At 52.5% G+C, this 15,528-nt stretch overlaps 5 protein-coding genes across 5 annotated transcripts in view; all 5 read right to left on the bottom strand.

The window, feature by feature from the left end:
- Positions 1 to 15,528, bottom strand: part of LOC148686099 (uncharacterized) — a 580,325-nt gene that overhangs the window by 375,119 nt on the left and 189,678 nt on the right. The window lies entirely within an intron of this gene.
- On the bottom strand, positions 599 to 1,996 carry LOC148686102 (ubiquilin-1-like). The gene has a single exon (XM_088668942.1). The coding sequence runs from the start codon at positions 1,994 to 1,996 to the stop codon at positions 599 to 601; it is 1,398 nt and encodes a 465-aa protein (XP_088525068.1).
- LOC118085042 (olfactory receptor 52B2-like) lies at positions 4,274 to 5,227 on the bottom strand. Its single transcript, XM_035115303.2, has one exon. It carries the CDS (start codon positions 5,225 to 5,227, stop codon positions 4,274 to 4,276), a length of 954 nt encoding a protein of 317 aa, XP_034971194.2.
- LOC118084892 (ubiquilin-1-like) lies at positions 9,015 to 10,511 on the bottom strand. Its single transcript, XM_035114985.2, has one exon. It carries the CDS (start codon positions 10,509 to 10,511, stop codon positions 9,015 to 9,017), a length of 1,497 nt encoding a protein of 498 aa, XP_034970876.2.
- LOC118085041 (olfactory receptor 52B2-like) lies at positions 13,717 to 15,080 on the bottom strand. Its single transcript, XM_035115302.3, has one exon. The coding sequence runs from the start codon at positions 15,078 to 15,080 to the stop codon at positions 14,121 to 14,123; it is 960 nt and encodes a 319-aa protein (XP_034971193.1). The 3' UTR covers positions 13,717 to 14,120.

The following is a 15,528-nucleotide window of genomic DNA, read 5'->3' as shown; positions in this document are numbered from 1 at the left end:
TTTTCTTCTTCTTTTTCTTCTTCTCCTCTGTGTACCCCTGCATCTCCCTCCCCCCAGAAAAAAACACTGTTTATTATACTGGAGAGACATGATTTGTTGCAGCTAGGGCAGGTGAAGGTGTCTAGTTGCTCTGCTGCGGAAGCGCCATACAGAAGCTCCAACTCTACATTTCTTCAATTATATGTCTCAGGGCCCCACCCTCCCCCACCGACACATCTCCTGGTTCCACCAGATATTTTGGGGGCCCAGAGTGACTTTGGCCCTAAAGCCCAGACCTGTAGCAACCCAAAGGGGAGAAAGCCACCACCATTGTTGAGAGAGAGAAGCCGGAGAGCAGCGAGACTGTTGGCTTTTGTTTATAACATTGCGAGGACATTCAAGTCAACCCATTTCAGAAGCCCCAGCCGACCAGAGGAGACCCTTTCATCGCCCTCACAGTCAGAACAGCTTCCTGTGGCCCCCCAAGTGTTCAGCAAGAAGTGGATCCCTTCCCTCCAAGCTCCCTCCTCTTGTCCGTGGGCAAAGGATGCTGTCTGGGCTTATTCCTGGGAGGGAGAAGATCTGAAGCTTGCCCGGGAGTTGGGTGGTCTTGGTGCCCTTATTCAGAAGCAGCCGACCCCGGGCAGGGGTAGCCATTGACCCAGGGGCTCACCCCAGTGGAGTGGCCTCTCAAGCGCAGCATGAACCAGGGAAGCAGCACGGGCGCCTCGGCCATCAGCGCCTGTAGCCCTTGTTCCATCTGCACCCAGGCCTGGATGGCTTTGGGGTTGGACATGGCGGCCACCATCTCCGGGCTCTGCATCTGCTGGGAGAAGTGGAGGACCTGCTGCTGCGCCTGCTCCTGTTGGGCCACCGGAGGCCCTTCTGCGGCCCGCAGGGCGCTCTGCATGAGAGAGAACATCATGCGCTTGGTGTAAGCGTTGCAGAGGTTGACAATCAGCTTGGGGATCTCGCTGGCGTCCGGTGGCGGGAGGCTGCCCAAGCCAAAGCCCCCAGCCCCGGATGTGGGCGACAGGTTGGGCATGGAGGATCTTTGCCCTGGAGGGGGAGTCGGGCTGCTGAAGGCGCCGCTCTCCTCGCTGCAGGTGCTGTGGGTGCTGACGGAGCTGTGGCAGAGGGGCAGAGAGCCCACACGCTCCAGGCTCTCCAGCTGGGACCCCTGGCTCCTCCCCAGGGTGGGGTAGGAGCTGCTGGAGGCAAAGAGCTCCTGGATGGCGTTCAGCCCTGGTTCTGGTAGCTCACTGTTCAGCTGCCTCAGGGGGTTGTCCCCTCCAGGGATGCTGCCGTTGAGGCTGATCAAGGCTTGGTCCGGAGCCTTCAGGTCCTGGAACATCTCGGGGTTCTTTGCCAGGTCCACAATCTCCCTCATCTTGTCCAGGATCACCCTCATGATGTCCATATTGTTGAGTATGTGCCTGATGGCCGGGACTTGCTGGGCCAGCTGCTGGATCTCTGGGTTGGCCAGGATCAACTGCCGGACCTTTTCAACGATCATCTCTGAGGTGGGCACCAGCTGCCACTCGGAGCTGGAGGGGGCTGCCTCAGGGGACCCCCAGGAGCCCCGCATGCTCGGGGAGGGAAGGCTGCCCCCAGACGGTATCTGGGCAGGTGTCATGGTCGCAGGCGCATAGGGAGACTGAGGAGGGTCTTCCAGGTCCCTTTTGAGAGTCCTGATCACCAGGTGTACAGTCATCCCATCCGTGATCCCGCAGTGGCGGAGCGTGTCCTTGTCCTTCAGGATCCTCCCAAAGTAGACCAGCACCAGCTGGCTGGTGTCGCAGGAGAAGTGCTTGGCCAGCTCCTCCTTGAACTGCTGGATGGTGCTGAGCTCCGGGAGCAGGAACTGGGCGCTGCTCTTGGGGGACTTTGCCGTGATGCAGATGAAGTTGGAGTTGGAGGCGAGGATGGGGCAGGCCTTGGGGGGCCCTTCCGGGTCTTTGTCCATGGTTTCCAGGATGCAGGGAGGAGGAAGAGGGGGAGGAAGAGGGGCTTGCATGGGAGAAGCGGGGCAGAGGCGTCTCGCTAGGCAGAGAAGATGCCTGGGGAAGGATGGCACTGAGCTAGGACAGCCACTGTGGTTGTGGTCCTTTGGAGGAGCAGCCGGCTGCCCTATGCACTGGCGCTGCGGTGTGGCAAGCCTGATGGCGCACGGGACAGCCCCCTTCGTGGGCCTTCTTCTCTCCCCTCCCTCCCTCCCTCCCTCCTCCTGAGCCAAGGAGATGCTCTCCACACGGCAGGCACATCAAGGAGTGTGGGAATCACTGTGACATCGCCAGTGATGTCAGCAATGATGTCGCCGCCACCCGCAAAGCTCTTGGTAGCTGGCAAAAGGAGCCTCCAGGAGGGGTGGCAGGGCCCCTCTGGAAGGGACAGGGCTGCTGCTCCGAGGCAAGGCCACCCGAGGCCAGGTCCTAGAGTTACCACTTCATAGAACTGAAGAGTTGGAAGGGATCCCCAAAGGTCTTCTATTCTGACCCCCTGCAATGCAGGAACCACAGCTAAGGAATCTCTGGCCGATGGCCATCCAACCTCTGCTTCTAGACCTCCAATGAAGGAGAGTCTGCCACCTTCATGAGTCTGTTCCACCGCTGAGCGGTTCAAGTTACAAAATACTTAGGCTCTCCTGGTATGTGTGCTGAAATCTTTGAAGGGCCTGGTGGGGAGCTTTTATCCTACTAGGCTTTTCAGAAACTCATTTTTTCATGCATTTCAGCTTAGAAAACAGCAGCCCTCTTTTACTCTCCCCTTTGGATTTTAATGCTTTTTATAGATGCTGCTCTATGATAGCATTATATTGGTCACGCTTGGCATTGATTGTTTTAGGGTTAGAAATTGAATATTGCATTTCTATTGATTTTTTTCCTCAGACAGTGGGTGGCGATAACATTCCAAAGACAGAGGGATAGTGAGCTAGATAAACAGAATACATTTCTCTCCTTTTCCAAACCCTTTCCTGTGCCTGATGAGCCTCTGAAAAGATTCCTGCATTGCAGGGGGTTGGAATAGATGGCCCTTGTGGCCCCTTCCAACTCTACAATTCTACGATTCCATGAGTTCCCTCACCCTAAACAATCCTTACCTTTCCATCCTCTGGACAAGACCTTCCTCACTGCACTGCACCAAACATCATGTTAAGGTAAAGGTAAAGGGGCCCCTGACCATTAGGTCCAGTCGTGACCAACTCTGGGGTTGCAGCACTCATCTCGCATTATTGGCCGAGGGAGCCGGCGTACAGCTTCCAGGTCATGTGGCCAGCATGACAAAGCTGCTTCTGGTGAACCAGAGCAGCCCACGAAAACGCTGTTTACCTTCCTGCTGTAGTGATACCTATTTATCTACTTGCACTTTGACATGCTTTCGAACTGCTAGGTTGGCAGGAGCAGGGACCGAGCAACTGGAGCTCACCCTATCGCGGGGATTCGAACAACCGACCTTCTGATCGGCAAGCCCTAGGCTCTGTGGTTTAACCCACAGCGCCACCTACGTCCCCAACAACATCATGTTACTGGCACAAAATAAATGTTACATCTCTCTCTCTCTCTCTCTCTCTCACACACACACACACACACACTGCAGTGTACCTAGGAGCTCATCCGTACATGCAGAAGACGACTGTAGGGGCAATCTTTTCTGGAAGGTATTTGCATTTCGAGGAGTTGAGTGATCTGACATGGTCGCCTCTCCCTGCCTCTCTTTACTTCCCCTCTCTATCTCTTGTTCTGCTCTTTGATGGCTGAGAACAGCCTTTTAATGCCCTAATTTGTGGAAGGAAGTAACAGTGCTGGGCACCTTCCTTCTTTGAAGTGAGACACTGGGAGAGGTGGCTAGCTAAGGAATCATCTGCGCTAGCTAGACGGGCAAGGCAGGTAGGCTAACAAGTTAGCTATCTATAAATCCAATGGTTTGGGGGCATAGCTCTCAGAAGCTCATGCAGCCTGAGGCCACCTGGGGTCACTTCCCCACTTCTTGAGGGCTTCCCAGTGGCAGATGGAAGTGCTTGCTTGGTAATGTCTATAATGCTTGCTGTTTAGAATAAAATCTTTAATCTTCTCACTCACGTGTGTTTGTATTGCTTCTGAATCTCATTAAAGGAACCCCCTGCATTTGGCAAGACAACGACCTAGCTCAGGGGGCTGCGCTCAGCACTGCTGTGGTTACTCTTGGTATATTGAAAAATGTAGATGAATCCATCAGATGGAAGCCTGGCTCCCTGCTTTCTCTGGATCGCCCTCCATCCCTGCCACTTTCCTTCTCAGTGAATGGGGAGCTGTTTTTAGGTAACTGGCCTGTTGAAACATTGGTGGAACAAGATGGTGACTCTCCTCAAGATCTCCTTGGTCTTCACCCCATAAACAATGGGGTTCAGCATGGGAGGGATGAGGACATATAAGTTGGCCAGTAGGATGTGAATGTAGCCTGGGATATGCCCAAAGCGATGGGCAAAGAAGGAGAAGAAGGCAGGTGTGTAGAACATGAGGATGACACAGAGGTGGGAGCCACAGGTGCTGAGCGCCTTCAGGCGAGCGTCTTTTGAGGAGAGCCGAAACACAGCCCTCAGGATCAGAGCGTACGATGCTGCTATCAGCAAGGCGTCCACACCGATCGCCAAGATGGCCACCATGAAGCCATACCAGATGTTGACCGTGATGTCGGAGCAAGCCAGCCGGGCGATGCCCATGTGCTCACAGTACGTGTGGGGGAGGACATTGCGTTGGCAGAATGTCAAGCGCTTGACGAGGAAGATGACCGGGAAAATCACGCAGAAGCTTCTGAGCATGGCAGCCAGCCCAATTCTCCGGATGACCGAATTAGTCAGCAAGGTGGTGTAGCGCAGCGGGTCGCAAATGGCGATGTAGCGGTCAAAGGCCATGGCCATGAGGATGGCTGACTCGGCGATGAAGATGCTGTGGATGAAGAACATTTGGGCTAGGCATCCTTCGAAGGAGATCTCCCCAGCCTTGAACCAGAAGATGGCCAGCATTTTGGGAGCAGTGGAGGTGGACAGAAGCAAGTCAGTGACGGCCAGCATGGAGAGGAAGAGGTACATGGGCTGGCGGAGGCTGCGCTCGGTGAAGATGATGAACAGCAGAGTGCTGTTCCCCACCAGAGCCACAATGTACATCAGGCAGAAGGGGATGGAGATCCAGATGTGGAAGGCCTCCATCCCTGGGATGCCCTTCAAGATGTAGGTGGGGGGGGGCAAGGAGCTGTGGTTGGCTGGCAGCATCTGGGGCCTCGGAAGGGCTTCTTGGTAGCTGTGGGGGATGGAAGCAGGAATCTGTTTCCTCCCTAGTAGGTGCTAGGGGTGGAAGGCAGTTCACAGGGAATAAAATATACTGGGATCCGGAACAAATCCTGAGCATGTCTTCTGCTGCTCCAAAGGGGAGGACCCAAACTGATGGATTCAAACGATAAGAAAGGAGATTCTGAGTAAGCATAAAAATAACTTTCTGAGGCCAAGAGCTGTTTGACAGCAGAACAGATGCCCTCTTTGAAATGTTGTTTCTTAAGCTGAAATGCATGAAAAAATGAGTTTCTGAAAAGCCTAGTAGGATAAAAGCTCCCCACCAGGCCCCCAAAAGATTCCAGCACACACACCAGGAGAGCATAGGACATCAAGAGGAGATTTTTTCCAGCAAAAGTTGGGTACGCTTTTGTATTGTGCTTCCGGCATTTAAGAAGATAGATGGCAGAATCAACACAGAGCTAAGCCAGAATGTGGGAACCCTGCAGAGGGTCTGGTGGGTCTCCTCTCCTGCCCACCCCTGAAGAAGGAAGCTTTGTGTCTGCTAACAAATAATAAATAAATAATACACATGTTGTCTAGAGAACTCATTCGGCTGTCAAATCTCTCCTTCCTTTCCTCCCTCCGGCATTCGTGTTCTGTTAATCTGACTTTAAGAGGAATGGCACGGCAGGTGCTCAAAGGTGTACGAAAACACTTCTGTATCTCTTTGAAGAGGGTCCACCTGACAGCAATGTGTTTTCTTAAAAAATTCATTTGTAATTTTTCCATAGGTTGCAAGTTTAATGCATGTACCTCTTTAATCCCTCCATAATTTCCATCTGACATTGGACTTCCCTTCTGTGGTTCCACATATTTTCTAATATTGCTGCATATTATAACTTATTCTGCACCCTATTCTCTCCATACTATTCCAAAAGTCGTCATTTGCTGCTGCTCATTATTCAAATCCTACCTGCGTTTTAATATGTTTACAGTAGCTTTTTAAACATTCTGCAAATGGTTTCCTGTCCTCCTTAAAAGCTGTCTTTTCTTGATCTCTAATTTCACTGGGCAGCAATGTCAAGGGCCCTGCCTGCCCCTGATCACACGTTCCTAGTCTAAACTGCCCCCCCCAGCCCTTGGGCTGATCCCTTCAGCACCCCCGTCCAACAGATTTGAACCACACCTGCACCAGATATTTTGCCCAGCTCCTCCTTGGAAGGCAGCAGCAAGAAGCAGCTCAAGTTCTCACCTGCCTTTAGTCCCAGCAAACAGAGAAGCTCAGAGGCTGAGATAGAGGTGGGTCTTGGGTTCCCCAGGCAGCAGCAGCATTTGAAGGAGGCTGGGTGCCAAGGAGCTGAGGAACTTTGGCTGCCCTGTGCCTCCTTGGGAGTCCTGAGGGGGATTTGGAGGCAGGTGGTGGTGGTGGTGGAGGAGAAGAGACCTCCTGGGACCCACTTTTCTCAGGCTCAGGGGGAATTTTTAAAAGGCAAGGACAGCATAACCCTTAGTTTGCTCTTGGAGGCTAAACGGTCTTTTCTTTTGTTGCACGGAGATCTCAGTAAAGTACTTGCATTATAGTCAGGTCCCATTCCCACCTGCGCCTTGGGTTCGAGGGAGTCTGGGATTTCTCCAGACATTCTCAGTGGGCATGTTTTCCTACACCCAAACTCTGTGGCCCAAGAACCCCACCCTGACTCAGTGGGCTTCACAGATAGCCGTAGATTTGAACCAGGGTATTTGCCCGTTTGCAGAGAATCATAGACTCAACTTGTAGAGTTGGAAGGGACCCCTAGAGTCATCAAGTCCAACCCCCTGCAATGCCAGAATCCCAATTAGAGCATCCATGACAGACAGCCATCCAACCTCTGCTTGAAAACCTCCAAGGAAGGAGAGCCCACCACCTCCCAAGGGAGACTGTCCCACTGGCGAACAGCTCTTCCTGTCAAGAAAGTTCTTCCTGATGTATCTTCAGAAGCTCCTTTCTTGTAACTTGAATCCATCGGTTCAAGCTTGCTCCACCCACCATGTGGAAGCCCTTCAGCCTATTTGAAGATGGCTATCACATCAATTCTCTGTCTTTCCTTCTCCATCTCCATCCTTTGTCCCAAAGTGTCCACCTTGATCTCCAGAGCAGCTGTAAGGGGGAGGGCTTATAGGGAACAGCCCCCCCCCCAATCATCAGGAGCAGCCCATCTCCCAGCAGTAATGAAAGCGAAGGGTCGGAAGGGGAAAGTCAGGAGACGGAGAGGGAGTGCCAGAGCTCTGGCAACATCCAAGAGCCACTGCTCCTCATGCAGGAAGAGAGGGAGGGGGAAAGAGAGGATGGGACTCAGACGGACCGAAGACCTCTCCCCCCCCCCCCGACACCGGAATTAAGGAGAAGGAGAAAGGGGAGGAGGTTCGCTGTCCCGCGACTCTTATGTTGGTCCAGGTCGCGAAAGGGCGCAGTGTCGGATTCTGATTTGGACTGATGAGACATGAAACCAGCAGCTCACTTCACTGTAAATAATGTGCACCAATAAAAGTTCCTGAAAGACAAGCATGTGGAGGGTCGTCACTCAAGAGTAGTCGCAAAAACCCTGACAGCAGCCTTGAAGCCATAGGGATTCCCAGCTCCTAGGAGCCGAAGCACTTTGGCCGCTGAGACGAGGCTGCTGGACTAGATGGCCCCCTCTTTGGCCTGGCCCAGCAGGAGCTTTTTAAGTTCTTATAGACTTTGTTTAATGGTTTGTTTCATTTTAAAAAAAAATGTACACCGCTTGATCGTTGTGGTGGTTGTTGTTTTTAAACCCACCCTCAAAACATTTTACAAAAAGATGAAACAAGAAAACCGAGAACAAATTGCATCCATACCATACCCCCAACATTCCTCAGATGAAAATAGGGACTTTTCTCACACACACCCAAATGACCCTCGTTGATATCCCATATATACCCAAGGGAGGAGAGGCCACAGAGAGGCAATGGGATATCTGTATTTTAATATTTTGTTGGAAGCTGCCCAGAGTGGCTGGGGGAACCTGGCCAGATGGGCGCGGTATAAATAATATATTATTATTATTATTATTATTATTATTATTATTATTATTACCCCCCAAGCATTTCCTATCTGAAGGAGGAAGCTTGCAAGCATCCCCCCACCAGCAGCAGGACACAGTACACACACACCCTCTACCGTCGTGAGAAAACCCATTGATCCCCATTTTATTCTTTGGTAGATTTACAAAAAGAAAAACGCACACTGATAAATAAATTTAGATGCGGACACACAAATCATTTCTTTCCTTTCCTTTTTTTTAAATAAAAAAGTCAAGACTCCTTGTGCTCCACTCCCCATTTCTTTATGCCCAGGGCGGCTCTGCCTTCTGCCTGCACCCCAGAGCTGGTGCATCATGCAGGCAGGGCCTTAGCAGTGGTGGCCTCTCTTCATCCTCCCCCGCTCTTCAGCAGCTGCCATGATCTACCCAAGGGAGGAGAGGCCACAGAGAGGCAATGGGCTTGGTGGTGACAGCACCGGCAGGGGCACTAGGGACATTCTGGGATCCAATCAGAAGCTGGGGTGACTTTCCTAATTCCAGGACCGTCCCTGGGAAATTGGGGTGCTTGGAGGGCACACCTCCCTACCCCAAGCCAACAGAGGAGACTTTTTGAAAGATTTAAAGCCTTTTATTCACAAACCATGTAATCCACGCCTTTGCAGAGCTCCCGCATCGGCACAGCAGCTGCAGGAGTCCGCCCAGCCTCCCTTCTGCGGATGGCTCAGCTTCCGTCCTCTCCCTCCGCCTCAGAGCTTGTACGTCCGCTTCTGCTTGGAGGACGGCTGCGCAGACGAGCCCCGCAGGCGGCTGGCAGTCTTCATGCCAGCTAAGAAGTCAGCGCCCACCAGAGTCTCCAAGATCTGCTGGGCGGTGACATCCTGGCGCCCTGCCCTGGAGACGGGGGGCAGGACGTCGCAGAGGGAAGTGATGGAGTGCGCCCTCCGCGCAGGCCGCTCGGATCTGCCTCGCCTCTCCGCTGCCGGCTCGTCTGTGGCGAGGGCCTGCAGCCTCTGCTGGATTTCTACCAGCCCCTGGATCTCCTTGGGGCTCCAGTTGGCCAACAGGATGTCTGTGCTTTGAATCTGCTGGAGGAGGTCTGGGACCTGTGGGGCCGCCTGCCCCCGGGGGCTCCTGGACACGGAGGTGTTCCTGCGGACCATCTTGGCCACCACCTCCGGGTTGGGGCTGCTCCTGGAGGGGCTGCCAGATGCCAGGTTCTGCATGAGGTGCTTTATGATTTGGTGGAGGAGGTTCCTCACAGTAGCCGAGGCGAGTTGTCCTGTCTCTCCTCTGAAGGCGCCGCTTTCCTCGTTGCTCGGATCGTTGCCGTTCTGGGCACCAGGCTTTGGAGGCCAAGGTCTGGGAGAAGGCAGCCTCTCTCGGGCCCGCTCAAGCCTTTCACCGTGGTCAAAGGTGGGTGGGTGGCCCCCCAGGGATCCTGGCAAGGGGCTTGCCCCACAGCGCTTGGGAATGGCCTTCTGCCCTAGTCCCCTTTGTGCCTCAGGGAATGCACCCTGAAGGACACTGTTGTTGTCTCCGCCAGGGACGCTTCCAGGACAAGTGGCAGCCTGGGGAGGTGATTTGATGAACTCCCTCACAACCGCTGGGTTCCTTGCCAGTTCCACCACCAACCTCATTCCTTCTGGGGAGCTGAAGACGTGGCTGATCTCAGGGGCTTTCTGCATCACCTGCCGCACCTGCGGGTTGCTGGTGACCAGCTCCTTCATCAGGTCAGGGCTGGAGAGCTTGCTCTGGATAAAGGGGTTCTCCAGCAGTTGCACCATCATGTCTGGGTTGGACATCAGCTGGCTCTGGAACTCTGAAAAGTTGGCCGTGTTGAGGCCCAGGCTGGCGGTCAGCTCCCGGAGGCCGTCGCTGGCGAAAGCACCTCCCCGAGGAGGCTTCTGATCTGGGGCAGTGCTGGTAGGGCTGGCGGAAGCCTGCCTGGATGGGCGCCCCCGGGGAGACCGGACGACCACGTAGACTGTTGCGTCGTGGTCTAGGTGGACGCCATGCTGGCCAAGGGTCTTGTGGTCTTTCAAGATCCTTCCGACATACACCAGCACAATTTGGTCAGGAGAAGAGGAGAAATGCCTGGCAACATGTTCCTTGAATTCTCGCACCAACATATCCCTGTGGACCAGAAACTCTTCCTTCTGCCACGGAGTCTTCACGATGATCCGAACAACCTGGGGCTCGGCGGCTCTGAGGTCGACCCCCGGGATTCTCTGGCTTTCGACCATAATGCTGCCAAGATTTGAGAGCAAGAAGCAAAGACTCAAGTCAGGCTTGGCTTCTCATCGCACTCCAAAGTGGTCCTTTGCTCTGTCACCACGCAAGCTGTGGGGTCCCTCTTCTTGACACCCCCTCCCTCCCCCAGCCCAGAGGCCCTACACAACCTTCTGGTGTGGAACCCGTGATTTGTGATGTCAGCGCTGAGGTCGCTAGATGCAACTGCCTTAGGCCCAGTGACCCAAGAGGGACTCGGTAGCCCAACCCAGCCCAGAATTCCTCCCCCAACAATGAGAGAAAGATGATAACAGAGAAGGGCAACCAAGATGATTGAGGGTCTGGAGACCAAGCCTTATGAGGGAGCAGGGGACGTTTAGCCTGGAGAAGAGGAGGCTGAGAAGGGATAGGAGAGACATCTTAAAATATCTTAAGGGCTGTCACATGGAGGAGGGAGCAAGTTTGTTTTCTCCTGCTTTAGAGGGTAGGACTGCAACCAACGGATTCAAGTTACAAGAAAGGAGATTCTGACTAAGTTTGAGGAAGACCTTTCTAACAGTTGGAGCTGTGGAAAGGACTCTCTTGGGAGGTTATGGATGTCATATAGAGGAGGGAGAAAGGTTGTTTTCTGCTGCTCCAGAGAAGCGGACACGGAGCAATGGATTCAAACTTCAAGAAAGAAGATTCCACCTCAACATTAGGAAGAACTTCCTGACAGTAAGAGCTGTTCGGCAGTGGAACTTGCTGCCAAGGAGTGTGGTGGAGTCTCCTTCTTTGGAGGTCTTTAAGCAGAGGCTTGACAGACATATGTCAAGAATGCTTTGATGGTGTTTCCTGCTTGGCAGGGGGTTGGACTGGATGGCCCTTGTGGTCTCTTCCAACTCTATGATTCCTTCCTTGGAGGTCATTACTATTGTGATTCTTGCATTGCAGGAGGTTGGGCTAGATGGCATTTGGTGTATCTTCCAACCCTACATTTCTAAGGTTTTATCCAGTGTCAATGCAGATCTGGAGTATGACATGCAGCATAAGTACAGCGGGGTATTTTTGAGGTTGAACAAATATTTATACAGATCTGGAAAAGAAAATACTGCAGTAACTGCCAGCATGCTGAACACAAGGTGGATCAAATAGAAATGTCAACCCGAATTCCCTCGCTTTCTTACCTGGTGTACACCATATGGACAGAGGCGCAAAGGGCTTAGGACCACCTCTCCCCCTATGAACTGACCTGGACCCCGTGATCATCAGCTGAGACTCTTCCTCATCTGCTTCCCCCACAAGAGGTCCAGAGGGCGGCAACACGAGAACGGGGCCTTTTCTGCAATGGCTCCCCACTTGTGGAATGCTCTCCCCAGGGAGGCTCGCCGGGTGCCTTTGTTACATACCTTTAGGTGCCAGGAGAAAGCGTCCCTCTTCAACCAGGCCCTGGGCTCATTAACATTCTATGGTCTTTTACGTGTGTTTGGGGGGGGGGGGTTGCTGGGTTGTGTTTGTTTTATTATGTATTTTGCCTTCTCATTTTCTGTTTTTATGCTGTGATCCATCCTGTGATCTTTGGAGGGAAGGCGGTATACAAATTTAATTACGAAATAAAATAAAATAAAACACAATAAAAACAGATAAAATAAAAGAGCATGGGTGTGTTGCATCTTATTGGTTATATTTTCATGTAGCCCACATTTTAGCATAAGCTGAAAGGCCCATCCATCCATTTGACCCCAGTCCAGAATTCCCCCCTCGCATTCCCCAAAGGTTCCCACCACATCCAAAATGTCAGAGTTGTGAAGAACGTCCTGAAACTAAAACCCAAGCCAACATGCTGTTTTTGAATGTACTGCCAGGGTCCTTTTCAACTCAACTGTTACAACCGGAGCTCTTGAGGTTTCCCTTTTGCAAGGCACCCTTCACAAGCAACGCTTCCCGGGATTATTTGGGGGGAGTCATGTGCTTTCAATGGGTGTTGAATGTGCTTTGAATGTAGAGTGTGGGTCCGCCCAGAAAATCACCCGGCTACCGATTCAACATTAGAAGCTGCCTTCTCTTGAGTCGCCACGCGGGTGGCGCTGTGGGTTAAACCACAGAGCCTAGGGCTTGCCGATCAGAAGGTTGGGGGTTCGAATCCCCGCAACAGGGTGAGCTCCCTTTGCTTGGTCCCTGCTCCTGCCCACCTAGCAGTTCGAAAGCATGAAGTGCAAGTATATTCCTGCGTATAAGACTACTTTTTAACCCAGGAAAACCTTCTCAAAAGTCGGGGGTCATCTTATACGCCGGGTCGTATTTCTTGTACGGCGAGTCTATCCCAAACTATATTTTAACTGGAAAAGTTGGGGGTCGTCTTATACGCCCAGTCGTCTTATACACCGAAATATACGGGTAGGTACTGCTCCGGCAGGAAGGTAAACGGCGTTTCCGCGCGCTGCTGTGGTTCGCCAGAAGCGGCTTTGTCATGCTGGCCACATGACCTGGAAGCTGTACGCTGGCTCCCTCGGCCAGTAAAGCGAGATGAACGCCACAAGCCCAGAGTCATCTGCGAATGGACCTAATGGTCAGGGGTCCCTTTACCTTTACCTTCTCTTGAGTCACACCATTGTGCCACGCAGCTCAGGGTTGTTCCTTCTGCTGCCCCAACTGGAAGTGGCTGTCATGGGTTTCAGCCTGGAAGTGCCCTTGGGAATTGAAACGGGGGCCTTCTTTTATCTATATATATAATATTTTTTATTAAATTTTCAACAAAAATAACAAAAACAAAACAAAAACACACAATAACCAATACAATAACAACCACAAACAAAGAAAATTGTACACAAAAACAATGTCAAAACCATAAAATGGGATTCTCTGAACTCCGTGACACTCCCCCCCCCCCCAGTTCCTTAAGTTTTCTACATTCCAAGCAGGTGCTCTACCACTTAACGACGATGCTTCCCAACGACGGACTTTCAGTATCGCCGGCTTAGGTCTGTGTCATGTTCTGTTCTCACAGTGGCTGACCAGGTATCCTAATGAGAAGCCATAAGCAGGATCCGAGCTCAAGAGCCCTCTCCACACCTGTGGTTTCTAGCAACCAGGATTCAGAGGCATGGGGGCCTCTGATTGTGCAAGCAGAGCAGAGCCATGGATAGCCCTCTCCTCCGTGAATTTGGTTAATCCTCTTATAGGTTGGTGGTCATCACTCCATCTTGTGGGCGTGAGTTCCACGGTTCAACTCTGCGCGAAAAAGTCATTTCTTTTATCTGCCACGAATCTTCCAGCATTCAGCTTTATTAGATCTCCATCGCGTTAGGTGAGAGGGAGAAAAACGTTTCCCTATCCATTTTCTCCATGCCACATATAATTTTATCATGGCACCTCTTACTCTTCTTTTTCGTAAACTAAAAAGTCACAAAAGCTGCTACATTTCCTTGTTGGGGAGTCATTTCACCCCTCGATCATTTCGGTTGCCCTTTTCTGGACTTTTCCCAGCTCTATGAAACTGAGAGCAGAGAGCCAGGTAAGAATTTCACCTTAGCTTCCTGCTCACCCAATTTCTCAGCAGCCCACCTTCCTTCTCTCATGAAGGAGGGTCTTCATATCTCAGGCATATCTCAGGGGGGGGGGGCTGATGCTCCAAGCACTGCCGCCTAGCAGCAGCACCTCCCCCTTCCTGTCCGCGAGAACACATGGGAGACTCGCTCCCGTATCTGCCTCGTTCTCACCCCATAGACGATGGGGTTGAGCATGGGAGGAACAATGACATAGAGGTTGGCCAGCAGGATGTGGATGCAGCTGGGGATGTTGTGGCCAAAGCGGTGGGTGAGGAAGGAGAAGAAGGCGGGCATGTAGAACATCAGGATGATGCAGATGTGGGAGCCGCAGGTGCGGAGAGCCTTGAGGCGGGCCTCCTTGGAGGAGAGCTGGAAGACGGCCTTGAGGATCAAGCCGTACGACAAGGCAATGAGCACCACGTCCACCCCTGAGGACAGGAGGGTGGTCGTGAAGCCGTACCAGATGTTGATGGTGATGTCTCCGCAGGCCAGGCGGGCGATGCCCATGTGTTCGCAGTAGGTGTGCTGCATGGTGCTGTGGCCGCAGTAGGGCAGCCTCTTGAGGAGGAAGATGGGTGGGGACATGATGAACAGCCCCCTGACCACGGCTGCCAGGGCCACCTTCCCAATCACCGAAGGGGTCAGGATGGCCATGTAGCGCAGCGGGTCGCAGATGGCCACGTAGCGGTCAAAGGCCATGGCCAGCAGGATGGTGGACTCCGCGATGAAGCTGAAGTGGGTGAAGAACATCTGGGCAATGCAGGCGTCAAAGGAGATCTTTCTGGAGCCGAACCAGAAGATGGCCAGCATCTCGGGCACGGTGACCGTGGACAGCAGGAGGTCCGCCACAGAGAGCATGGCCAGGAAGAGGCACATGGGCTGGCGAAGGCTGCGGTCCGTGGCAATGAGGAAGAGGAGGAACGAGTTCCCCAGGAGGGCCACCACGTACATGAGGCAGAAGGGGACAGAAATCCACACGTGGGATTCCTCCATGCCAGGGATGCCGGTCAGGACAAATGTGACGGGGTCAAAGCTGCTGTCATTGAGAGCAGCCATGATGACGGGAGGCGACAGGTCTTCTCCGCTGGTGTCTCCTGCTCCTAGGGAGAGAGAAAGAGAGAAATGTTACAAAACCAATAGCCCACAGGACCACATCAAGGAAGTAATAGCACCACTGGAGTGTAAGCAGTAACAGAGGGAAGGAGAAGTAGCATCTTGGAAGGGGTGTGTGTGTGTGTGTAATGCAAATCTTTAAATTTGTGTTAAATTTGAATTAATTTGTTGTGAATTTGTTTACAAAATTGGAAAACTAATAAAAATTATTTGGTTAAAAAAAGGTAATAGCACCCCTGTATTCTGCCTTGGTGAGGCCCCACATTGACTCTGGTGTCCAGTTCTGGGCACCCCAGTTTCAGAAGGATATTTTCAAGTTGTGCAGAGGAGGGCAACCAAGATGATCCGGGGTCTGGAGACCAAGCCTTATGAGGAACAGCTGGGGATGTTT

This window comes from Zootoca vivipara, chromosome 4, assembly GCF_965207765.1.
Source record: "Zootoca vivipara chromosome 4, rZooViv2.hap1.1, whole genome shotgun sequence".
Lineage (NCBI taxonomy): Eukaryota > Metazoa > Chordata > Lepidosauria > Squamata > Lacertidae > Zootoca > Zootoca vivipara.
Note: the sequence above shows the minus strand (reverse complement) of the source record. Positions and strands in the feature narration are given on the sequence as shown.

Bases quoted from the DNA above. Each gene is read 5' to 3' on its own strand.
- LOC148686102 (XM_088668942.1), bottom strand. From the start codon at position 1,996: ATGCAAGCCCCTCTTCCTCCCCCTCTTCCTCCTCCCTGCATCCTGGAA.
- LOC118085042 (XM_035115303.2), bottom strand. From the start codon at position 5,227: ATGCTGCCAGCCAACCACAGCTCCTTGCCCCCCCCCACCTACATCTTG.
- LOC118084892 (XM_035114985.2), bottom strand. From the start codon at position 10,511: ATGGTCGAAAGCCAGAGAATCCCGGGGGTCGACCTCAGAGCCGCCGAG.
- LOC118085041 (XM_035115302.3), bottom strand. From the start codon at position 15,080: ATGGCTGCTCTCAATGACAGCAGCTTTGACCCCGTCACATTTGTCCTG.